This window comes from Salvia splendens, chromosome 13 (genome assembly GCF_004379255.2).
Source record: "Salvia splendens isolate huo1 chromosome 13, SspV2, whole genome shotgun sequence".
NCBI classification, from domain to species: Eukaryota; Viridiplantae; Streptophyta; class Magnoliopsida; order Lamiales; family Lamiaceae; genus Salvia; species Salvia splendens.
The window spans coordinates 21,716,635-21,743,667 of NC_056044.1; the positions used below are offsets into that span (position 1 = coordinate 21,716,635).

Below are 27,033 nucleotides of genomic sequence, written 5' to 3' on the forward strand. Positions count from 1 at the left end.
GACAACTAAAAAAGGAATACGACTCAACTTAGTTGGGACCGAGGGAGTACTACTTTTGGTAATAGATCTCACGTTCCACAAACTCATTCCCCTATTATTTTATTATAAAACTAATACCCCCTACGTCACTCTGTAGCTGAGTTATATTCATTTTTTAGTTGGGTCCATTGTAGCTTAGTCATTTCCTTTTTTGGCAAAAAGCATTTTATTCTCTCTTCATCTCTTTACCTTTTTCCTTTCTACTTTATTCTCCTTTTATTTAACTCATTTAAAACAATTTTTCTTAAATTTCGTGCAAAAAAAATGTATCTACTACAAAAGAATGGAAAGAGTATATTAATACATTAACTTTTTCGACTCACTTTTATTATATTTTTTAAAATTCGTGTCAAATTAAAATGAGATGTTTAATGCCTGACGGAGGGAATAATATTTTATTCCCTCCGTCCCCATTAACTGTCCACTTTACCATTTTAGTACGTCCCCCTATTAATTGTCTATTTTTATTTTTTTTACCATAAATGGTAAGTAGATTCTAAATTACCATTGAAGTGTCAGTACGAAAGTTTCCTTGTTTTAGTAGACTAACAATGATATGAATGGATTAAAATTGAGAAGAGTCTTGGTTTCTATTTGCTAAAAGCAAAATATGAAAACTATGTGATTGTTAGTAGACTAACAATGATATTATGATATAATATTGAATGGATTAAAATTGAGAAGAGTCTTTGTTTCTATTTGCTAAAAGCAAAATATGAAAACTATGTGATTGTTACTATTTTTTAATCCTTGTATTTGTCATAGAGTACATGATATTAATATTGCACTACTTTAACCAATCTATGGTTGTGGTTTTTTGAAAACATAGTAAACCTAATATCTTGGACTTGCACTCGATCGGGTCCTGAAAAAGTATGGGTTGATAATATTTTCAGTTAAAAAAAGTTTTTATAATTTAAAACACAGTCCATTGGATTTATTTATTACTATTAATAATATTTTTTAACTGGACTAATCTTGATAAAAGGTTTTAATTAATCAAAGTAGTAGCAAAGTTAAATAATTAATAAAATATATATCTCAAATACGATAACTAATTAAATTAAAGAGAAAGCTCAAATTAATAGTAATTTACTCCACGGGGGCGCATAAATTGACACTGAATTTAATTAGTAAAGTCCAACAGATGACGCTTGATGCAATTTCAATGGATCCCTAATCAGACTTGATAACTCTATAAACATGAGATAGAAAAACATCTTTTCAGAATCTATAAAATTTTGTAACTCTAGCCCTCATTATTGTGATTTTCAAAAATCATTATGGAATATTTTGAAAATCCCTTCTTCCACTCCTAGTTCGATTTTGTCTCTAGTTCTGGATTAATATCTATAAATTCGTATCAAATTTGTCTGTACAAAGATCATAAATCGAGTTCGGGGACATACCAGAAGATCTGTGATTCGGTATAAATTCATCACGTAGAGAAGTAGCAAGTCATCTTTGATTTTTTAGAGAATAAATTAACTATAATTAAATCTAAACCGCATGACAAATAAATCACAGGTGTTTCAATTGCCACACTTTCATAGTTGAATCATGATTGACGGTTGCTACTACCCATTCATGAGTAGTAGATATGAGAGCCACTGATTGTGTTTGTTGATTCCTCCATATTTTGAGAAATAAGGAATATGAGACTACAATCCGTTTGCGTAGTAGACGTTTAGATTTAACAATGTTTATTCAAAATAATCCTACCTACAATTTAAATTCAACGTAATCAAGAAATTCGAATCATATTCAAGCAACAACGTATTAGAATAAAATTTTTCCCAACTTGAACAACGTCAAAGGAACGTAGACGAATCAAACAGAGTTGTAGAAGAATCAAACAAATTCCTTAAAAATTGAAGCCGGTTCAAATAAATTGGTAAATATGCTTATATTTGGAAATCTAGTGATGAAATGCAAATCACACCAAAAACACTTAATTGGACGAGATAAAGTTTGGTCGTGAGGTCCGTGGCGCACACACACACACATGCACGCACACAGAGAGAGAGAGAGAGAGAGAGAGAGAGAGAGAGAGAGAGAGAGAGAGAGAGAGAGAGAGAGAGAGAGAGAGAGAGAGAGAGAGAGAGAGAGAGAGAGAGAGAGAGAGAGAGAGAGAGAGAGAGAGAGAGAGAGAGAGAGAGAGAGAGAGAGAGAGAGAGAGAGAGAGAGAGAGAGAGAGAGAGAGAGAGAGAGAGAGAGAGAGAGTTGCCCACGGTTCACGAACCGGCGGTTCCGGTTCGGAACCGCCGGTTCCGGTTCGGTCGAAGGCGGAACCGGAACCGAACCGTGAGGCTATTTCACGGTTCAGGTTCCGGTTCGAAAACCGGCGGTTCCGGTTCCGGTTCGGAACCGCCGGTTTTTCCGCCGGTTTAGGCGGTTCCGGTTCGGAACCGGCGGTTTCGCGGTTCAGTTGTATTTTTTTTTAATTTGAAATTTGGATTTATACAACAAATTGGAACAAGACAATGTATACTTCAAATAGAAATACGGCGAATAAGGAAGAAATGATATCTATTTTATTGAGTTTGAGTGGTAACGGACAACGATACATTACAATTTACAATATGTATACAAGTATACAACATACAATAATGTAATATAAATTTGAAATTTGGACTTATACAATAAATTGGAACAAGATAATGGATAATTTAAATTGAAATAAGACGAATATGATGAAAATGATATCAATTTTATTAAATTTGAGTTGTAACGGACAACGATACATTACAATTTACAATACATATACAAGTATACAACATACAATAATGTAATATAAATTTGAAATTTGGATTTATACAATAAATTGGAACAAGAGTACAAGACAATGGATAATTTAAATTGAAATAAGACGAAGAAGGTGAAAATGATATCAATTTTATTGAATTTGAGTTGTAACGGACAACGATACATTACAATTTACAATACATATACAAGTATACAACATACAATAATGTAATATAAATTTGAAATTTGGACTTATACAATAAATTGGAACAAGACAATGGATAATTTAAATTGAAATAAGACGAATAAGATGAAAATGATATCAATTTTATTGAATTTGTGTTGTAACGGACAACAATACATTACAATTTACAATACATATACAAGTATACAACATACAACAATGTAATATAATTTACAAATAAAAAAACATGAAATGGAGGGGAAAATGGAAGAACTACGGGAACAAGTATGAGTGTATAACAATGCGTAATAAGAGTAGCACTTGAGTAATTAAATGGAAGCACAATAGCACAAATGAGAAATTGGAGACAAAGAGAGAGAATTGGGAGATTGAATAGAGAAACTCTTATTAACATAAGAGTGTGGTGAATGTAAATGAGAATAGAGGGGGGTATTTATAGATTAAAAACTAGGGGGGAAATGGAAGAATTTAATTTCAAATTTATATTACATTATTGTATGTTGTATACTTGTATATGTATTGTAAATTGTAATGTATCGTTGTCCGTTACAACTCAAATTCAATAAAATTGATATCATTTTCACCTTCTTCGTCTTATTTCAATTTAAATTATCCATTGTCTTGTACTCTTGTTCCAATTTATTGTATAAGTCCAAATTTCAAATTTATATTACATTATTGTATGTTGTATACTTGTATATGTATTGTAAATTGTAATGTATCGTTGTCCGTTACAACTCAAATTCAATAAAATTGATATCATTTTCATCATATTCGTCTTATTTCAATTTAAATTATCCATTATCTTGTTCCAATTTATTGTATAAGTCCAAATTTTAAATTTATATTACATTATTGTATGTTGTATACTTGTATACATATTGTAAATTGTAATGTATCGTTGTCCGTTACAACTTACAACTCAAACTCAATAAAATAGATATCATTTCTTCTTTATTCGCCGTATTTCTATTTGAATTATACATTGTCTTGTTCCAATTTGTTGTATAAATCCAAATTTCAAATTAAAAAAAAAAATACAACCGAACCGCGAAACCGCCAGTTCTGAACCGGAACCGCCTAAACCGCCGGAAAAACCGGCGGTTTTGGCGGAAAACAGCCGGAACCGCCGGTTTTCACGGTTAACCGCCGGTTTCCGGTCCAAAAACCGCCGGAACCGGCCGGTTTTTGCCGCTGAAAAGCTGCCGCCGTCAGCCCCATCCCTGACGCCTTGATTTACGCGCCCGAACCGGCGGTTCCGCCGGTTAACCGGCGGTTCCGAACCGTCCCGAACCGCCGGTTCGGTGACGGTTCCGGTTCGAAAAATCATGAACCTGAACCGGACCGCGACCCGAATTGCGACGGTTCCGGTTCGGAAAAATTGCCACGGTTCCGGTTCGGAACCGGAACCGCCGGTTCCGGTTTGCCGGTTAACCGCCGGAACCGGAACCGGTGGGCATCTCTAGAGATAGATAGATAGATACGATTGTGGATGAAGGGAGGAGGGAGGTGGTGAGAGTGATAAAAGAGAAGGATATCACAAGAAATGTGTGTCCAGATAGAGATATACTTTTTACAACCCGACAGTCCTTAAAGTGGTTTTTTTAAGCCAAACATAAGGTATGTGTTAAAGAACACAATCGTTGTGCGTGTATTGAATCTGTTGACCTCGTAGAAGGTGATTAATGTTCATAATCAAGATCTCAAGATTCATTTTTTATAAATTTCTATTTATTAAAAAAATGCACATTATTTTCATTGAATTAAAAACTAATTTAAGATTTTCTGTTTATTACTACTATATATTAGAAAAAACACACACTATCTTCATTGAATTAAAACTAATTTATGTGTACAAACATGCAATTATATGTCGTAAGCTAGAATTGACGATAAATAATAGTGTGATGATGGAAAATTTTAAATTGGAATTTATAATACACCGTTAGAGTTATAATTACGACTTGATTAAATTTATAGTCTGCATGAGAGTGTAACACTTGATACGCTATTTAGTTTCTTCTAAGTTCTAACAAGGCTATCTGAAGCGCACGAGTGTGCTGATAGACATGTGTTCGTGTTCTATTGTTCTAGGTCGAGCCACTAAATCCAATGAATCCACTAGATCACTTGGTCTAGGAACTCAAGAGAATATAGAAGGCTCAGTCGTTGGACACACACTTCTCGCGTTCAAAGACCCCTCAACCCGTTATACTATAGACTAGTATAGAGAAGTAGGGGTCGATCCCACGAAGATGGATACGTAGGTGAGCATCTGAGGAACTTTGGATTAGAAAACGGCTGCTGCCACGCAAATTTGGTTGAGGTTTAACTACCGCTAGACCTAGGCTCGAAATTAACCTCTAGACCTAGGAAACAGTAAACATCATGCTGGCATCGAACAACCTTGTGGTAACAAAATAACTAACTAGCTTACTAGACCGAGCAAACTACTTCCTAATATCACTAAACAGAAAGCAGGTAAGCAGTGGGGACCATATTCCAGAAACAGAAACGTACGAAATTAAAGCTGCAACTAACTAACAAAGCATTTAACTAACAACGACATGTATCTTAGGAGCTGAATCAAACTCGAACATGAAGAAAACAGAGCACATATCTAGATTCAAACAGAATATAGAAATTCGGGCGTTGAAAACTTGCAAACAACCAGAAATAAAACAGATCTACATATACTAGACGGAATGAAATGAAAACACGAAAGCTAGGCATAAGTCTCGATCACTCTGTTTCAGATCCAACGTCGGATGCTCAATCCACTCCGGATCCAAGCAGTCCGAACCCAACAACAACTAAAATCAGCTCCATAGTTCCCGATTCAACAAGATCTACTCCAATCAACACCAGATTCCAACGATTTCACCCAAACTCAGCAACCAATACGAAGTTCAAACATCAAACTCAGCAATCACAACAAACTCAGAATAATAAACATCCATAATCGAAATCGACATAAGCATAGAAATTACGGAAAACAGAAATTTAATAACCAAAAGCAATTCAACCGCAAACAGGGCTGAACTTCGAACGGCGAAGCTCGGCGAGATCCATGACAGGAAACTAAAAATGAAAGGGTTTAAATTTTATCTTCTCCCTCCTTGAGGACAGTGTTACCCAACTACTGTCTAGCAAACTATAACCCAGAACTACCCTACGATTCCCTCATGAATACCCAAGTGTGCAGAAGTGAGTGAGCTATGAGCTACGATCTGTTAATGAGGCCTCCGCCGAGAAGGTCCCTCCAGATTGCATGTTTTCTCCCTTATATAGGTGCGGACATAATCTTCTAGAAGCCTTCGTAGAAATCTCCATTGTACCCTTCAGCACAGTGGCGTATCCAGAGTTTTTGATTTGGGGGTACGAATTATATGAAGAATAATTATTGGAAAGTCACGTAGGACAACCGCTCCTGGTCCGTGCAGTGTAAAAAGTTAAATATGCGTTCCAGTGCACGGATCCATGTTTCTGCCACCATTGGGTCTCCTAACCCGTTAAACGTTGGTGGGTTCTGTCTCAGAAACATCTCTTCAACCCGACGGTCCTGGGGTTGTGGTGGTGGTGGGGGTGGAATTGGTGATGGAGGTGGTGTTATTTCATTCCACTCCTCTTGCATTTCCCCTTCATAGATGGGAAGATTATTTTGGGCTTGTCCTCGGCCCCTTCCACGTCCTCGGCCTCGTGGCCTGCCAACTCTTCGTGGTGGCATCCTGGTGGTTTATGAAACGTCTTTAATAAATTCACATCATTCACGATGGCTAAACAGAAAACGTGGAATTCCAAGATATAAACGAACACTGTTCTTTAAGACAACAGGATTTCATATATATATCGTAAATCGAGAACATCATCATAGAGTTTGCCTCGAAAGGTCTTTTACAAAAGAACGCACATCCAAGTACGCATCATGAAGTCCCGGTACTACGGAACATCACCAAAAGTACTTAGCCACTGCCCTTCTAACAGCTCGGGCCTTACGTGCTAATCAAAACAGTCTGCTCAAATCTCCAAAAGAAAACACTACATCAGAACGCCATCATACTAGGATGTCTCTGATGGTACAATCCACCTACCGCTCCTCATCAGATCCTAGAGAGCTCACTCCCGAACTCTTCTCAAAGTCATTATCACTATCCAACACCAGGATAGGGTCCTCAGGTACTGCCCCCGGCATGTCCTCGTGCGCTGGGAGTGGAGCTGCGACTATGGGGAAGAGGATCTCCTCTAGCTCCATCTCAGCGCGGATGGCCTGTAGCCAAGCCATCATCTCTTCTGATTGCCGGCGGAACCTGGCACGGAAGTCCTCTCCTGAGCTACCATGGTATGAGTCATCCGGACCTCTCCCGGACTCTCATCCCTATCGGCGACTACCATCGGGGCCTTGCCTCGCCTCTCTGGATCGTGCCTATCTCTCTCTGGCTCATGCGTCCCTGGCTGTCGGGAAGATCCCGCCTCATGGTCGTGGCGGCCCTGGGTGCTGCCCTCAGGAGGGGTCGACATGCTCCACTGAAGTGGGGGTGGTGGAAAGTCACCCTCCGCAACAGGTGGAACGTCCTGGAAGTGAACATACTGTAGGAAGATGAAGGATATGAAGCCACGGAAATCCCCAATCATCTCCTGCGTGTCGACCCTCCTATAGATATAGCTGCTCGACATCCACGTGGCCCAAACCCTCCACTCATCGGGGAGTACTGAGACCAACTGGTGGATGTCGTCGAGCTCAGATGTACCGTACTGGTGGGTCCTCTCCCACAGCACGAAGAATCTACTCAAGATCGGTAGTATGCCCTCTCCATAAAGCGGGCGATAGGATCGGTATGCACGAAGCAGATACTCTGCCAAGCTCTCATAAGCATCAAGCGTAGGTCTGGCTGGGTCCTGTCCCTCCATCTGCACGAGGGTGGATCCGAGTCAGAGAAGGCTACGCAAGATACAGAACGCGAAAGCACAACGTAAAGGGATGCATGCGAGTCTAAGGGGGTCATCCTCTACGGCCACTACACTGCGTGATCTAAAGTCATCAGACTAAGTTTTCATCTCAAACTTATTGTTCCATAAGGCTTTTGTGGTGAAGAACACCATTTCTTTGGATTTAAACGGGTGACTTGGTCACCATGAGGGTCCATCTTGTGCTATTCCCTTATAGCACCGTTCCTTGTCTTTCTGTCTCAACAGTTGCCCCTCTTGTGCCCTTATGCACTAGGCGTTGGCTTTTCTGGTGAAAGCTCGTGTTTCCTTGGCTCACTCTTTCATACTCAACCTTGTCTCACCCTCATCTCAAAAACAAATTGCTCGGGAAAGCAATAATAGGATTTATGGTTCATCCCTTGTAGTTCCAGTTTGAACTACATCTTTTAGGAAAAGTACTTGTCCTTTCACTGTCCTTTCTATTTTCTCTACGAGGTGGGCATCCTCGTCGCACTTTGTGTAGTTATTTCAAAAGTTTTCTTTCTCTTTCGGCTTTCAACTTGGTTGAACGTCCTGGAGTATTGATCGAGTCGATTGCTTGGAAGGATCTAGCGAACAAGTCTAGATCTCGACTGAAGGAGTGTGTGGATATCAGAGTAAGAAAGAAACTGTTGCTCTGATACCACTCTGTCATGACCCAATTCTCATTAAGGATAACAAGAATGGGTGATTCGCGACTAATGGGAGATTAAAGAAGCGGGGATAGAAAAGGGGGAAAATCTGAAGAACTTATCAAAGGCCAAATATGATATTATCGAAATAGCAGTCAAGTATTCGATATAATTCTCAAAATAATGTGATTGATATGTCAACTAAATCAGAGTTCAATGAAGAGACATTACTATTCTCATTCAACAAAACACAGCGGAATAGGTCCCTCTGAACGACTTCGTGTATGGAGACACGAATCGTCGAGAAATCCACAAGCTTATTTAATAGCATCGACTCCGATCACTCTTTACTCCATCTTGACGTTCAACCTGCACGTTTATAAATACATGCAGGGCTGAGTACATGAGTACTCAGTGAACACATGCCGAAAACAAAACATACAATATAAGTTGTCACCCATCCACAGTATCACCCGAGGGTTTTTCTTAAAAGGCCCGAGCATACTAAATTCTTTTGTGATCTTAAAAGTCCGATTGCAGTCTAAGTTCTTGGTATTCTGCCATGTCTGAGAAACTAGTGTGCCGTGAAGGTGGCCACCTTCAACGAGCACCCTCGTCGGCCAACCTCTCTCTAGGATGGCTCACAGCTCTTGTGCACTTAATTCCGAATAGGATTTGCGGTCCTATTGGGAACCGAATTCGTTACTAACCTTTTTGGCATCGCCAAAAGTCTCGGCATATAGCCCTATCAGACAGGTCTCAAAAATAAATATTTTCTGGCATGACAACAACTTTAAAAGAGATGGTCACATTCTCATTTTTTAGAAAAGATATTTCATACTTCAAAACATTTGCTTTATATCCACACTATAGTGCTGGATATTAAAAGAAAGCCCACCTCTTGTGCTTATCTTCACTTAAATTCCTCGCTGGGCCTCATTTGCCCCTGAATATTTTTCTCCCTTGAAAATAATAGCGTAACACGCTAATTAGCACTTGAACTATTTCTCTGAAAAGAATGCATGCATCCTACAGGATAGCATCTATCTCTTAGTCTCGGCTTATAGGATTTCTCTTTAAATCCTAACTTGGCTTTACTGCTCTGCAGCACTTAATTATTTTCTTTACTTCCTTTGGAGAAATTCTATTTTCTCAAATAATATGAATTCTTAAAATCCCCCCTTAAATTCCTTTTATTTTGGAATTTTCTTAAGGCTTCTTAAGACCTCTTAAGGCCGCCCATGGCGTCGCGGGGCGACGCCGGTCGGCCCTCGCTTCTCCGCCTTAATATTTTCCATCCTCGGGAACTCAATAATTTACTCGGAAATTAATTAAGCTACAAGCTCAATTTCTTAAATTAATTCCACTCCAAAAAAAATCAATCTCCCAAATCTACTACTTAAATTTTCCAGCCCAATCATTTATTCTCGGCCCAACTCTTAATTAATTGGCCCATCCTCTTCATTTAATTTAGAGGCCCAAAACTCCTATACTCCCTTCTACCCACCGTAACTCTCTCTTTCTCCCCCATTCTTATTCCATTTCCTGAAATTGGAAAAAGAAGAACAGCGGCTTCTTCCTCAAGCTCCGCCGCCACCTTCCGTTTCCCTTCTCCTTCTCGCATCTCCGGCGAGGATCGCGTCGCGGCTCCAGAGTCGGCCCCTGCCTCTTCTACCCAAATCCCCAATTCTATTTCTCAAATAAATCTTAGGGATTTCCCCCAAATCAATCGAGCACAGTGGCGTCGATTCTCCTCCGTTCACTCGGCGAAAACGCTGCTGTTGCGACGGCTCCGGAGTCCGTCGGCGCATGCTTCCCTCTCCGCCGCATTTCCTTCCCCGGTGGTGGAAACTCCTTGCAACGGTAGGAGCATTCTCCGGCGAACAGCCGCACCACGCGCCCCATCGTGCCCACATAAACAGGCTCGGCGAGTAGAGTCGCTGTCCTCGCACCTCCGTTGCTTGCTTGCTCGACGCCGGACAGTCCGTCGCCTAAGCTAAGCTCCTTTCCCCCTCTCCCTTCTTACTCTTTTATTTACGAGTTATGGCAGTAAACATGTTAAGAATTCCATTTGCATCTTGTGAAAGCAAGTTATGATCTTCTTTTGGGAGGATTGTTAGCTCACTGGAATGAGATTCCTATTTGTTTGTGAATCCTTGGTTCAATTCAGTGGTGTTGGGGGATTGACTATATCACCTTAAAGTTGTGTCCTTGGGCAGAGAGCTTGTTAAACTGTTGTAACTATTGTTGCTCGGCCAATTTTCGAGTCGCCTAGCGTGATGATTGTTCATGCTACTGTGGGTTTCTTATCGAGTCTCTATACTCGGTATCTATTCGTCTAGCATGATGCGAGAGATGGTGTTGAGGGAATTACCTCGCTTGGTGTATTTCTTGCTTCTTCTGTTGTTGACTCCTCTCCTTGCTCCTCCCCCTTTGCTGCTCTCTCTCCCTATGGTAAAATGTGAACTTGTAGTGATCAAAGGGTGGGGAGAAGAGGAGGGTAGTGGCTATTTATATAGCCCTTGGTTTGTTGGCAGTTTGTGCCTGAAACTTGGGAGGATGTGATGCTATTTGGGGGCTGTTTCTTCAGCTCCTTTACAAGCTTGTGATAATGCTCTCCTTACTACATTGGTGAAAGTTTGGGCTGTATTCTTTGACCGCTTCTCCCCCTAGTCCTTGTGACGGTAAAAAGGAATCAAATTCCTCCTCAATTGAGCATGAACAGTGGCTCTTTCCCCCTATGCCTCTTTGACTTGGCTCCTATCTTGGTGTAAGATGGGAATGTGACAAATGGCTGCCTCCCTAGCCAAAGGAGGGCAGCCTCTCGGCTGTTCCATCCAGCCTGGCTCCTCTCTACTTTCATTTAAGCTTAATTGAGCTTGCCTCTCCCTCTTCTTCCTTATAAGTTCTTCTTTTCTAACCCCTTTTTATGTGCTAACTTTGCAGGTCTTAGGGCTGCCATTTCCTTGGAGTTCTTGGGGCTGGAAAATCGAGAAGAGGTGGAGGAAGAAAAAAGAAGAATCTAGTACAACACACACTTGTCTTATTGCCAACATTAGCAACTTTGTTGAAGTGCTAGGTTTAAAATAGCTCTTGACCAAAGCTCTAGTTAGTCACTAGTTGGTGTTGTCCCTCTCAAGATGTAGTGTAGGATAATTTGTAGTTTGACCTTATTGCTCGGAAAACGAGACATGTAATATTTGTATTTAGGGCATCAGTAACCCCGTCCCCATTTCCGGCCCCAAGTCCCCTCCACGTCATCATTCCTCTACAGTTGCGGCCCAGGCCCCAACTGCTGTAACCCTGCAGGCCGCAACTCGGGCCGCAACTAATAAATGACACTATTCACAACTCCAACCTATTTAACTCGAAAACGCAATTCGTTGAACAATTGAAACCGGGAAAATGCATTGTTCATTCGAAATTAACATTACATTACTAGACGAAGCAAATTTAAAATACAAGAAACCCGGGCCACGACTACTACTTCTTCATTTGGGCGCGAAGGTAGGCGATCATCTCACGGTGCAACTCGAGCTCCTCGTCCGACATCTTCGATGTATCCCTCGCTGTCAACTCCGTCAGCTGGCTCATCCGCCATGTAATATTCATCTCCGACAAAGTGTCGGACATCTTATCCAGAGACGGATTGGTCGGCGGTGGCACCATAGCGGAGTTGCTCGCAGCTGCCTTCCCCTTTGCTTTCCTCTTGGCCGCCTTTGTTCCTGTCGGGCGGCTCTGAATGCTAGGAGAGGAGTAGAAGACATCGTCGTCCGTCACGTTGAGGTCGATCGCCGGACCTCCTTCGCTCGAAGAGTAGTTTCCGGAGGCGGAAACTTTGGTTCTCTTCGCCGCCCCAGTTGCCGCTGGCTCAGCACCGCTGGTGTACTTCGGGCTCTTCTCGACGAGCTTCCAAACTTCGAAGTACTTGAAGGTCTTCTTCCCGTCAGTGAAGAACGCTTCCTTTGCCTTCTCGACGAGGTCCGCCTCGCTGTGCCCGCTCGGCCACATACGGACTACGTTGGCCCACTTTCCGTTCCACTTGCTCATATCCGCCTGGACCCGGCCCCAATGCTTGCGCAGCTTCACGTAGCTACGCTCGCTCGACCCTTCCGGACGGCCAGCGTTATATTTCTGCGCAATCCGCTCCCAAAAAGCCTTGCCGGTCTGCTGGTTGCCGATGATAGGATCCTCGGAGACGTCGATGTAGTTCCTCGCAAGCCACATTGTCTCGAGCGGAGTGTACTTCTTCGGCCCATCCTCCTCCCCGACCTTCTCCTTTCCCCGCTCTTGAGCGGGCTCCATCTCACTGACCTCGAACTCGTCGGTGTTGACCGGCGATGTAATGTCGCCGTTGCTACCGACTCCCGGACTAGGCTGTGTCTGCGATGGTTGCGATGACGGTATGTACCAATTGTTCGAGTTAACGAACTCCTCCATCCACGTTGATCGCTGTTGAACCAATCCATTGACGCCGAAAATACAAAGGGTATAATAGAGTATTGAAATGGAACGCGGGATTGAAATGGATGGAACGCAAGCTCGTATTTATAGACATCGAATTTAAAAAAAAAACAAAATTGGATTTGCGTCCCGGCCCGAAGACCGTGTAACGCTGGGCCGGGACGCGGGACTTGCGGCCCGTCACCGTGCAACCCCGTCCCGGGCCGGGACGCGGGACGCTCCCCAGGCCGGTCACGCGTCACCGGGACGGTCCTGAGCCGTGCCGCACTTCCGTGTAATGCATGGGACGGGCCGGGACTCGCAATTTGCGGCTCGGCCCCAAGCGTTACGCATGCTCTTATCTTTCTCCAATGAATTCCAATAACATTTATTTCAACATTGCTATTGAAATAAGAGTCTTTGTTGCACTTAATTTCCTTTCCTCTCCACAAAATACTTAATCTGATCCGACGTCGGAAATTACCACGAAAAATTCCATGCCCTCCAAACGAGAATTAATCGAGCTGATAATCCAACTTAATTACAAATAAGGGGATTAAAAGTCCGGGGCGTCACACTTGATATGCTCTTTAGTTTCTTCTAAGTTCTAACAAGGCTATCTGAAGTGCGCGAGTGTGCTAATAGACATGTGTTCGTGTTCTATTGTTCTAGGTCGAGCCACTAAATCCAATGAATCCACTAGATCACTTGGTCTAGGAACCCAAAAGAATATAGAAGGCTCAGTCGTTGGACACACACTTCTCGCGTTCAAAGATCCCTCAACCCGTTATACTATAGACTAGTATAGAGAAGTAGGGGTCGATCCCATGAAGATGGATACGTAGGAGAGCATCTGAGGAACTTTGGATTAGAAAACGGTTGCTGCCACGTAAATTTGGGTTGAGGTTTAACTACCACTAGACCTAGGATCGAAATTAGCATCTAGACCTAGGAAACTGTAAACATTATGCTGGCATCGAACAACCTTGTGATAACAAAATAACTAACTAGCTTACTAGACCGAGCAAACGACTTCCTAATATCACTAAACAGAAAGCAGGTAAACAGTGGGGACCATATTCCAGAAACAGAAATGTACGAAATTAAAGCTGCAACTAACTAACAAAGCATTTAACTAACAACGACATGTATCTTAGGAGCTGAATCAAACTCGAACATGAAGAAAACAGAGCACATATCTAGATTCAAACAGAATATAGAAATTCGGGCGTTGGAAACTTGCAAACAACCGGAAATAAAACAGATCTACATATACTAGACGGAATGAAATGAAAACACGAAAGCTAGGCATAAGTCTCGATCACTCTGTTTCAGATCCAACGTCGGATGCTCAATCCACTCCGGATCCAAGCAGTCCGAACCCAACAACAACCAAAATCAGCTCCATAGTTCCCGATTCAACAAGATCTACTCCGATCAACACCAGATTCCAACGATTTCACCCAAAATTAGCAACCAATACGAAGTTCAAACATCAAACTCAGCAATCACAACAAACTCAGAATAATAAACATCCATAATCGAAATCGACATAAGCATAGAAATTACGGAAAACAGAAATTTAATAACCAAAAGCAATTCAACCGCAAACAGGGCCGAACTTTGAACGGCGAAGCTCGGCGAGATCCACGACAGGAAACTAAAAATGAAAGCGTTTAAATTGTATCTTCGCCCTCCTTGAGGACGGTGTTACCCAACTACTGTCTAGCAAACTATAACCCAGAACTACCCTACGATTCCCTCATGAATACCCAAGTGTGCAGAAGTGAGTGAGCTATGAGCTACGATCTCTTAATGAGGCCTCTACCGAGAAGGTCCCTCCAAATTGCATGCTTTCTCCCCTATATAGGTGCGGACATAATCTTCTAGAAGCCTTCGTAGAAATCTCCATTCTACCCTTCAGCACAGTGGTGTATCCAGAGTTTTTGATTTGGGGGTACGAATTATATGAAGAATAATTATTATAAATAAAATAATATTGATTATAAAAATAATTTAAATAGTAAGAATTTTTTTATATGAAGTACGAGTTGTACTAAAAATAATACTCCATCCATCTCATTTTAAGAGTCTCGGTTAACCATTTTAGTCTGTCCCACATTAGGAGTTTCGATTAAAATATTCCATAAATGGCAATAGGCCTCACATTCTACTAACTTTATTTCACTCATACTTTATTATAATATTAATATATAAAAATGAGACTCACATTCCACTATCATTTTCACCAACTTTTATTTACATTTAAAAATAAGAATTTCATATTAAAAAATAAAAGCAATAAAAAAGCTTAGAATTTTTTTATTTGAAGTACGAGTTACGTTACTTAAAATGATAAAAAAAATAGAGTATCAATATAATAAATAAAGCAATTAAAATAAATGAAATAACAAACATAATAAGGAAAATCAAAATAATTAAAGTAAAGTAAACAATCCTAATATCTATAAAATAAAATAGGAATGCAAATTTTTACCTAACTAAAAATTAATTACTAGAGTACTACATTACAATAACGAAAATGTTAGTAGGAGTGCAAATAATTAACTAACTAAAAAAACTAATTACTAAGTACTTTAACAAAAATGAAAATGTTAGTACAGAAATAAAAAAGTATTCAAACATAAACATAATTAAAACAATGAAAAGGAGAATGCATAACAAAAATGAAAATGTTGAGTATAGAAATAAAAAGGTAGTAGTTTTCATAAATCAAAAAGAAAAGGAAAAGAGAAGGAGAATAAAAGTTGAAAGTTTTGCTCCAGCTGAGAATCGAACTCAGAGCAGTGGAGATGAATTATGAGCGACAGACAACTAGAGCACCAAGCTTTGATGTAAATTGTCAATAAATCTTGTATTAATATCATGAATTTTGGGGGTACAGTTGTACCCCCTTGTTCCCACTTCCATACGCCACTGCTTCAGCATCTTAATTTCCTCCGTCTTGTAATTTTTCTTCAAATTGATCACTTATCCGCCAGTTCCTTGGACTATGCAAATGTCCTTCTCTTTTCCTGAATCTGGTGAAAACCTTCTACATACCTGGCTTAAAACATGTATTAGACCCCGCAAACGTGTGAATTTAACCTCTTAATCAATGCACGAAATTAGTCTTATCACTATCTCGTCAAATTATTATTTAATCTTTCCACATCCCCTTATATCTTAATGTCACACGTTCATGTTAATTTCTCCATGTCCGAATTTCTCTTGTCTTGCAATACAAGGCTGCCATGTGTATTTGTGTTTGTCTTGTTTTATTTGTCTGAGATTCTGAATTGATGTTTGTTCCCTTCACCTCCCCTTCTAGATAGTGATATCAACTCACTTTCAAACTACTAATCTCGATACAATTAAGGAACTTGTATCCTTTAATTAATTTCTAATAAAACTATGGATATGTAACTTAATTTTCCATGTAATATTGTATGGGTGAATGGAACAAAAATGTGTATTTATTGATGAATAAATATCGAACCGATAATTGCCGGTGGTATGTTATATAGTAAATTAGTTATTATGATAATTTATGTTTGAGATTCTATATTAATGGTTGCTCATACAATGTGAGACTATAAATTAAGTAAAGTATGCTAGTAACAATTTGCAGTTGGGTTAACATCTGTCATGGCTAGCTAGCTAGCTAAGTAGAGTTTAATATTGGGATATAGAGTAATAGATTGAGCTATCTTTCCCCCTAAAATAGAAATTAAAAAAAGTAGTAGCGGATGGATGTGAATAAAGAATCTTTATTGGATGTGAATAAAGAATCTTTATTGGATGTGAATAAAGAATCAAATAAAGACAGTGAATTTAATTGATATAGAGTAATAGATTGAGCTATCTTTCCCCCTAAAATAGAAATTAAAAAAAGTAGTAGCGGATGGATGTGAATAAAGAATCAAATAAAGACAGTGAATTTAATTGATTTTATTTGCATCCAACTACAATGAACCAAAGGAAAGTGGCCTACCAAAAACAGATGCAAGGAAATGACATTTTAGAGCATCTCCAATAACCGGCGTCACCATCGCGACGCCGATTTTTCGCCGACGCCGGTTTGACGCCGAACCATTGGAACCGGCGTCGGCGAAATCGGCGTCGAAATCGGCGTCGCCATGCCGATTCCCGCGCTGACGCCGGTTCCGACGCCGATCCCCACGGGCGCCATTGTGCGTCCCGGATCGGCGCCAAACCGGCGTCGGATTTAATTTTTTTTTTGTTTTTCGAAAACACTATATATACGCGCGTTGAACCTCATTTTCATTCGCACCACTTGTTTTAACGAGTATTCTCTCTACCTTACTTTCTGTTCAAGATCAATTTAAGAAATGAGTAATGCCGGTGGTAGTGGTGGGGATGCGGATGAGTACGAGCGTATGATGAACGAAGAGCTAGATGCCTATACGAGCCGTGAGGTTGATCGATGGATGCAGAGTTATATGCAGCCGGCGGCACCTCGCCCACGACCATTTGTCCACCGTCGACAAGTGGTGCATCGTGATCATGAAGCTGTACATCAGCGCCTGTTCACAGATTACTTCGCAGAGGAGCCGCGTTTTGACGCCAACCATTTCAGGCGTCGTTTTAGGATGAGGCGGGACTTATTTATGCGTATTGTTAACGCATTGGAGCAGCGATGGGCTGCAGTTAAGGGACCAACGCGTTTGTGGCATGTCGACTGCATTGCTGATATAATGTACGCTTGTATTATCATGCACAACATGATCGTCGAAGATGAAGGTGTACAACTGACTGATTGGGCCACCGACGATAATGAAGCAGGTCCAAGCCACGGCGTCACCACCGCCAACGTACGAGGTGGGGTACCGCACGATGAAGAAGCCCTCCTCCAAGCACATGCCGACATGCGTCAGACGGAGGCTCATATTCGACTGTAAAAGGATTTAGTTGAAGAGTTGTGGGCGCGGAGGATTGCAAGGCGTTAGTTTTTATGCAAATTTATGTAATTTTTTAAATGTAATTTTTTTAATTATTGTACTTTTTTTTAAATTAATGTACTTTTTAAATTTTAATATTATTATTCGAATTTTCCGTATTTGTCTCGTAAATTAAATTCCGTATGTTGATACGAGTGTAAATTAAATTATATAATTGTTATTAGTGATGTGGATAGGTAGTGTGAAGGCTATGTGAGGGCTATTTGATGTCCAGTTGATGTGGCAAGCTGATGTGACAGGAGAATTGTAGTGCTGATGATGTGGCAGTGTGAAGGCTATTTGAGGGCTATTTTACGTCCTAACCTATTGGAGATGCTCTTATTGTGGAACTGTTTTTTGCTTTTTATATGTTTTTAGCCTTTGGGAATCCAATGAAATGATGGATGGTAATAATAAATAGCAGAGTATATTTATAGTCTTCTTATACAGTGTCCGAGTAAAACAATGTTATAATCGACTTGCTATAGTTCTTATAAAATTCATATAAAGATGGTTAGAATATTGTGGTGGTGTTCTTTTAAATCGACATGCTATAGTTCTTAATCAACAATACATTGGATCACCGATCTTGTCCAAAGTGGGATCTAGTTCACCTTCTGCAGAAGAAACACACTTTATTAAAATTAAATTACTATTCATTAAATTTCATTTTTAATTTTTTTTCCAACTCAATTCAATTAAAAGAAACACACTTTATTAAAATTAAAACAACATTAAAATTCAAAAAAACAGAAAATGGACATAATTAAAATCCTAAAAAAATAAAAATGACATAATTTAATTTTCTCCGCCAAAGTTTTCCCAAATGTGCTCAATTAGATCCTCTTGGAGTTGGGCGTGGGCGCTAGAGTCGCGTGTCCTTGCCCGAATAGACAACCGTTCTTGTATTGACGGATGCGTTCCACTTCGCGGCGGACTACTTGCGGTTGAGCTTCCGGGGGATTCGGGGTCGAACCAATTTCCCGCCTCGGGTCCTTCGTCTTGGACAATCATGTTGTGCATGATTATGCACGTATACATGATGTCGACCATGCTCTCCATGAACCACGAACGAGATGGGGCTTTGATGATGTTAAAGCGCGCTTGGAGAACCCCGAACGCCCTCTCCACATCCTTGCGAGCAGCCTCCTGCTTCTGCGCAAAAAGAGCCTGCTTTGGGTTCGCAGGCCTGTTGCACGTCTTCACGAAGGTCGGCCACTTCGGGTAGATGCCTTCGGCGAGATAGTACCCCATTTTATACAGCCGGTTGTTGGCGACGAAGTTGATGGCCGGCGCTTTACCATCCAAAACTTCGGTAAAGAGGTCGGACTGGTGGAGCACGTTTATGTCGTTGTTCGAGCCAAGGACCCCGAAGTACGCGTGCCAGATCCAAAGCCGGTAGTCGGCAACGGCCTCCAGTACAACGGTTTGGTGGGTGCCTTTGTGCCGCTCGTGTAGGACCCCCTCCAAGCCACCGGGCAATTCTTACATTGCCAGTGCATGCAATCGACACTGCCAAGCATCCCGGGGAATCCGTGCACTTGTTCGTGCGGGTCGAGGAGGAACTGACAATCGGTCGTGCTTGCCCTCCGGAGAAATTCATCAGTAAAGGCTACCCGAACGCCTTTGCAGAATTTGAGCAAGCACATGCGCCCACTGGTGTCTCCGATGTGGAGGTATTCCTCGAACATGTCGGCCGTTTGTCCAGTCGCAAGCTGACGGATTGCTGCAGTACATTTCTGCAGCGTCGTGTGGCTGGGACGCCCGACCGAGGCAAATCCTTCTCGGAAGAACTCTTCCCGGGCCGCCAAAGTATTCCCGATGTGGAGAAATAGCGGTTTACTCATGCGGAAACGGCGACGGAAGTAGGTTTCTCCCCAAATCGGGTTATCGCAGAAGTAGTCGCGTACTAACCTTGCGGCGGCTTCCTCCCGGTTGCGATGGATGTATGTCCGGGAGCGTCGTGGAGGCGGCGCGGCTTCCTCCGCCTCTCGGTGTCGATCTTCTTCAAGTGATTTTTCCATTAGTTGACGCATTTGCTCAAAATGATCCATTTGTTTGAGTTGATTTAATATGAAATTGGAGTGGTTATAGAGAGGATTTGAGAGGAATAGATGTGTGTTTGTGTGTGAAATGAGTATGAAATAGGATTATTTATAGAGTAAATAAAAAAATTAAAAAATAAGAAAATAAAAAATTAACGGTAACATTACCGTTTGAAAAACGACACCCACTCGCGGGCCAGCGAGTGGGCGTCACGCATGCATCGGGGGCGCGACACGTCGCCCGGGCGCGTGACTGGCCGGCACGTCTCTTGTCTCACGGATACGGGCTACGGGACGGGCTGGGGACGGGCTACGGGATGGGACGAATGTTGCAACGCCTCCCGCGGCGGAACCGTCCCTCCGGGACGGAACGCGAGCCACACGCGGGACGCGTGGTGGATGCTCTGAAACAACCGACCAACCTGACGATCACCTTTCCCAAGGCTGAAATCACAATTACAGTCTCCTTTGAGATCGCTCAGATAAAGACCTAAACTATTTTTGTTATCAATAAGTGGATATATCCACCGACTTTCATTCAATATTATTGTCATGGATAGATGACAATCCTATAAGGGCATGAATAACCCCGTCCCTATTTTCGACCCCAAGTCCGCTCCATGTCATCATTCCCCTATAGTTGCGGCCCAGGCCCCAACTGCTCTAACCCTGCTGGCCGCAACTAATAAATGACATTATTCACAACTCCAACTTATTTTCCTCATAAAATAGAATACGTTGAGCAATTATATCACGAGAAATTTATTTTTAATACAAAAATAATAAATTATAAACTAAAAAATATACAAAAAATTAGAGTATTAAAAAAATGCAAAAAAAATAAAAAAAATATTAAAATTATGCAAAACACGTTCCCCCTCTCCCTCTCCCTCTCCATCTCCATCTCCATCTCCATCTCCTTCTTCTTCCTCTTCCTTCCCCCTCTCCCCCTTCTTCTTCTTAAAAATGCAAAAAAAATAAAAATAAATAAAATTGATGAAAAAAATGTCGCCCCTCTCCATCTCCTTCTTCTTCCTCTTCCTCCTTCTTCCCCCTCTCCCCCTTCTTCTTCTTCTACTTAAAAATGCAAAAAAAAAAATTTAAAATTAATGAACAGTAGCTGCCCGGCTTGTCGCCCCGGAAGCTCCAACGCGCGCCCAGGCTGGGCCGCGGGACGGTCACCAGGCCGGGAACGCGGCCCCGGTACGCCTCCTCCTCCAACGCGCAGGACGGGACTCGCGATTTGCGGCCGGCTCGTCGCGTTATTCATGCTCTAAATATGTCAAATGCAATATGCATTGCCGATTTTCTTACGGAATTTAGATATACTTATCTTATACTAATAGACAATTATATTATTTTTATATTAAAAATCAATATTAATAATATTAGTTCTTATACTGCGAAGATGGTTATTAAAAGATTGCAAGAGCCAGCAACTCTGTCCCTATATAAGAACTACAATAACATGTAGTAAAAAAATTACCATGTTAGTATTTTATTTCTCACAGAATATGTCATGTCACACTTTATTTCATTACTACTTCATCAGCAACTAGTATAGAAAACATTGATTACTATGACGCACAAACCTACATAAATACAACCAACAAAGACGCGACTCCCAAACAGAATACAAACTTTCTTCACAATCTCACCTCCAAATATGGCAAAACCTTCCCTCAATAAATAAATAATTAATTAAATTATATGCCAAAGCTGAATTGACCTGACTCCAATCTTTATATACCTACCCTTTAAACCAATTAATCTTTGAAATTTTCTGCCCAAAAATATTATTGAATTTTGTTGCATGGGGCACCAGAAAATCATTGGATCCCACAAAAAGATTGTCCAATATTTTCAGTTTATTTATTTCTACTAATTAAATTTCTTGGTGTTCATGGAGATCTCTCTGAATATCTTTGGAAGAAGAAGATCAAGAAGAAGAAATGGGTTTAAAGAGTTGAGATTTCCCATTGCTCTTACTATCCTTTTCTTCTTCCTATGTTTTTGTGCCACTTTTATTTCCTGTCAAAATCCACAAATTCTTCCAGGTCAGTGGTTTGCTTTTCCTGAGTTGTTGAATATTAATTAAATAGTTTCTTTATTTTCTAAACGATGTACACGAAATATTCATCACAAATTCTGTTTTTTTTTCACTTTATTGATGCCATTTGCGATATTTTTCATGGTTTATGCAGAGAGCATGAGTTTAATGACTATTGAAGCTGATGTTATTTCTTACAAGGTGAGAAATATTACAAGACTTTTTTTTATTTTATAATCAAATGAAATACAAACTAAACACGGTATTTAGATATATGGAAAAGTATTTAATTTGCAACACTAGTTATCTCTAATTGTAATTTCTGCAGAATAAGGAAAATGGAAAAATCTTGAATACCAAGAATCTGAATTTTTTGTTTATGTTCTTGATATTATTTGACATTGAAAATAGAATTTATTGGGATATACTGAAATTTCTGTGGTACCTACTACATTAAAGAAAATTCAGTCACCACCAAACAACAGTCTTTAGTTTCTAGACAGGGGCAAGGCTGGAATTGGAAATGCAAATGATTTTACTAGAAACTTAAGATTAAGATATAAACTGTAAAAATTATTCTTTTTCATAATTCAATCATTTTTCTGTTGCTCAACCCAATTCCTTCTCAACCCATTAGGGCCATTTTCTGCATAATTCTTGGCTTCGTCTGCCTCATTGATTAGTTAAAATTTATAGATCACTAATTAGGTCTTTGGAAGTGGCAATTTATTGATTACAAAATGATGCAATTTTGTGAGGTATATAATGATTATTTATTTTGTGAAGAATTAAATAGAGGTTGTAAAAAAAAGCATAATTTATTGGGCCCTCTAAGTAAAGCCCAAATATCAGTTGGGCCTACCGAACCTACTCCCTCCAAAACTTGAATTAGCAAATCATAGAAAAGGAAATAGTAAAAATTCAATTACTACTAAACACATTAATTATGTAAAAGTTTATTGATGTAGGGCTTACAAAGCTACAAGATTAGAGGAGCAAGACGGCTACTCAGTGGCCCGGGATCATCTCCGCCGCGATGCAGCTCAAAGTGCGGCGGCTGCACTCCCTGCAAGCCGGTTCATGTGCCGGTGCCAACGGGAACGTCGGTGACAACAGAGTACTACCCGGAAGCATGGAGGTGCAAGTGTCGGAACAAATTCTACATACCCTAGCTAATGCCTCACCCTCATTCCACACTTCATCTTTTATGTATCTCCTTTATGAGTGACAACACATGCTTGACAAAATATTATAAGAAAATATTATTTATATTATAAAATGTTTATAGGTATACTACCTTTATCCAGAAAAAATAGTTTACTAGTGGACGTTATAGATTTTAATGCACAATTAAGTGAGAAAGATTAGAAAAAATAGTTAAAAATATTGTTAATGGAAAATGAAACTGGTCTTTTCATACAGAAATTCTTATCATTAAAAATAGAGACTAAAGTTGGTGGATAATTCAAAATATAAATATAAAATTATTTTTTATGGATGGATGTACTCAATTATTATTCAAAAGCACCTATCAATAATATGAATTACTTAAAAATATAATTAAATTTTGAAATCATAACTCTTATCAAAAATATTTTAAACATTCGTGCGCCAAAACATTTTTATGAGCTGCAAATTTCTTGAAAATTATTGTTTTTTTTTATTATATATAGGTATATAGATCAAAACGAAAAATAATATTAAACGTGCAAAAAATAAGAGTGATATTGATATAAGGTAGGTAGCATACCAGTTCTCATAGTTAATGATATTTAATAAAAACTCCTATTGAAAGGAAGAAATTACAAATAAACTCCTATAGAAAGGATAAAAATTACAACTAATATTAATAAGACTCGAAATCGACACCTCATACAATAATATCTAAGCTCCTTGCCAATAGGACAAATAATATCAGTATTTGTTGTTGATAGCAAAGAGCATCAGCAATGGTGGACGTCCACGCGGAATTCCCACCGGCGTGCGGGAATTCCGTGGCGGACGTCCGCCATTGTGCGTCCCTTCCACGAATACGGAATTCCGCGAAGGAATTCGCAGTTTCGCGGCGTTCCACAGAATTTCGCATGGAATTCCGTGTGGACGTCCGCCATTGCGTTGACGCCCGCAGAATTCCGCGCGGAATTCCCGTTTAATGCATTAAATGTTTTTTTTGGTTCCTATATATACATCCGGTTGAACTTCATTTCATTCGCACCACTTGTATTAACAAGTTTCTCTCTCTCTAAATTTCTTTTATATATCCGTAATGGCCGGTAGTGGTAGTGGTAGTGGTGGTGGTGGGCATTATGAACACATGGTGCGGATGATACACGCACGTGTGCGGGAGACCGCGGAGAGGGAGGAACAAACGGCCTCGGCGCCGGCGCTGCCTCGACCCATCCATTGTCGAACTATAGTGCCCCGGGATCACCTCGCTGCCCACAGGCGGTTGTACGAGGATTACTTTGCGTCGGAGCCACGGCTTGGGGAGAACCTATTCCGGCGACGGTTTAGGATGCATCGGTCGCTCTTTATGTGTATCGTGGGCGCTTTGGAACGTCGATACGGGTATTTTAGGGTGCGGGAGGATGCGGCTGGTAAACCCGGCCACACGCCGATTCAGAAGTGCACTGCCGCAATTAGGCAGTTAGCATACAGAGGTTCGGCCGACATGTTCGACGAGTACCTCCACATCGGCGAGACGACTGCGCGCGACTGCCTAAAGTATTTTTGTCAGGGCGTTAGAGAGATATTCGGGGATAGGTATCTTCGGAAGCCTACCCCCGGCTCTGCTGGATATGCACGAGAATCAGCACGGGTTTCCGGGGATGTTAGGCATCATAGATTGTATGCACTGGGAATGGAAGAACTGCCCCGTTGCATGGAAAAGAATGTACACTACTGGTTTCAAGGCCAAGAATCCCACGATGATCCTTGAAGCGGTAGCTGACTACCGGCTGTGGATTTGGCATGCCTATTTTGGAGTAGCCGGGTCGAACAACGACATCAACGTCATCCAATCGTCGCCCCTTTTCAACGACCAGTGCATGGGCGTTGGTTCGGCCGTCAACTTCGTCGCCAACTGCAACCAGCACAACATGGGCTATTATTTGGAGGATGGGATATACCTTATGTGGCCCGTCTTTGTGAAGACGATCAGGTGCCCAGCAGATGAAAAGAAGATATATTTTGCGGGTCGCCAGGAGGCAGCCCGCAAGGATGTGGAGCGGGCATTCGGGGTGCTACAGGCTCGATGAGCGGCAGTGAAGGGTCCCGCATGGCTGTGGTATGTTGACAGCATCGCCGACATCATGTACGCATGTATTATCATACACAACATGATTGTCGAAAGTAGTTGGAAATATTGACAGAACTCCATATCCGGGTCGGGTTAGATCGATTAATTTTTGAAATGGAGACGTGTTTACGTGGCATTAAACGTGTCCATAATTAGGAGAAAGTAGTTGGAAATATTGACAGAACTCCATATCTTCCAATTTTTTTAAATGAAGTGCTTTTAAAGAAATTCGATATAGTAACATTTTTTTTCGTTGAAGCATTGAACTTTACCTGAGTTTCATACATTCACGTCATCTCCAAATTTATTGGAATTCGTTTACTAAATCTGATAATGATATTGGGTTACAATTGACAAAGTTAGAAGTGAACGAAATGAAAGTGGATAAATACAGGACCAAGAAGAAAATTCTAATTTTGATATTTTTTGTTCTAGAATTTTGATATAGGGTTTTAAAATATTCTATAGTTGTTTTGTTGGAATCGTATGCTCGGTCAAAGGATTTTGACTAAAAATAATTTCAACGAGACATTTATTTTGTGAAATTAAATGATATAGCGTTGATCTACGTTCGGAGTAGATGACCGTATTATATTCATTTTCTCAAATCCGATTCCCGGTGAGTGAAAAATAATTATTACAATTGGGCAAAATTGCGAGCTAACTAAATGAGCTCTGAGAGAAACCATGAAATTAATTAAGAGAGTTAATTATTCCACATTGAAAGTAACTATCTTATTAAACTAATATTTAATAAGAAGAATTATTACATGTAATAATTATAGTGGACTAACATGGGTTGTAGAACCCACACACGCGCGCCGCCACCGCCCACCCCGCCGCGAGCCTCGAGCTTGAGCCCACACTCGTGTCCTTGGACTTGGATCTTGGCAATTGGTCTTTGGGTGGTATTTGGACTGTTCTTTGGGCCTGGTCGTGGGGGTCGGTGCTTGGGTCGTGAACAACCTAGACGCGCAGCGTGTCCCGATACGTCTGTCCAGGATCAGACTCTCCAGTCTTTGGACTGTTCTTTGGGCCTGGTCGTGGGGTTCGGTGCTTGGGTCGTGAACGAATCTAGACTCGCAGCGTGTTCCGATACATCCGTCCGGGATCAGACTCTAACAATTTATAAGGCTTTGTAACACCCGGCGGTTACAGACTCGCAATGATGACAACCATCATGGCTGGTTGACGCCTGCAGTGGACTGAGCCTATAAATAGGCTAGTCATTCCGTGCATCACAACACCAACTCATAAGCATACACACAACATATCCCTCTCTGCATTGTCTTTTCTGTCGAAGCTCTGCCCTCCATCCAGTTCGCTGGAGGTGCTGCTTCATCAGAGACGAAAGCCGTTTTATCTTTGGGGACGACACGCCAATCCGAGAGCACTACCGGAGCGTATCCCGTCTTGCGGAAAGAGGCCTCCTTGACTCGACTTATTTCCACTTTTACGGTTTACTGTTTTGATTTCTATTTTGTAATTTCGTTTCGGTTTGTTCTTTTGTATTCATTCTTTGGGTTGTATTACGCCCGGTTTATCTATTGTAATTCAGAAACCAACAAGTTTAATGTGATATGTAAATGCACAATATAGTACTAGCGGATAGTGTAAGTTGGAGTGTGGGTTAAGCGAGACGTGATTTAT

The 27,033-nt window shown here is 40.8% G+C and overlaps 1 protein-coding gene across 1 annotated transcript; it reads left to right on the forward strand.

Moving 5' to 3' along the window:
- The first annotated feature begins 21,655 nt into the window (after window positions 1-21,655).
- LOC121761445 (EPIDERMAL PATTERNING FACTOR-like protein 6) lies at window positions 21,656-23,358 on the forward strand. The gene is made up of 3 exons (XM_042157088.1): window positions 21,656-22,092; window positions 22,240-22,286; window positions 23,054-23,358. Exons 1-3 carry the CDS (start codon window positions 21,939-21,941, stop codon window positions 23,255-23,257), a joined length of 405 nt encoding a protein of 134 aa, XP_042013022.1. The 5' UTR covers window positions 21,656-21,938; the 3' UTR covers window positions 23,258-23,358.
- Window positions 23,359-27,033: the final 3,675 nt, after the last annotated feature.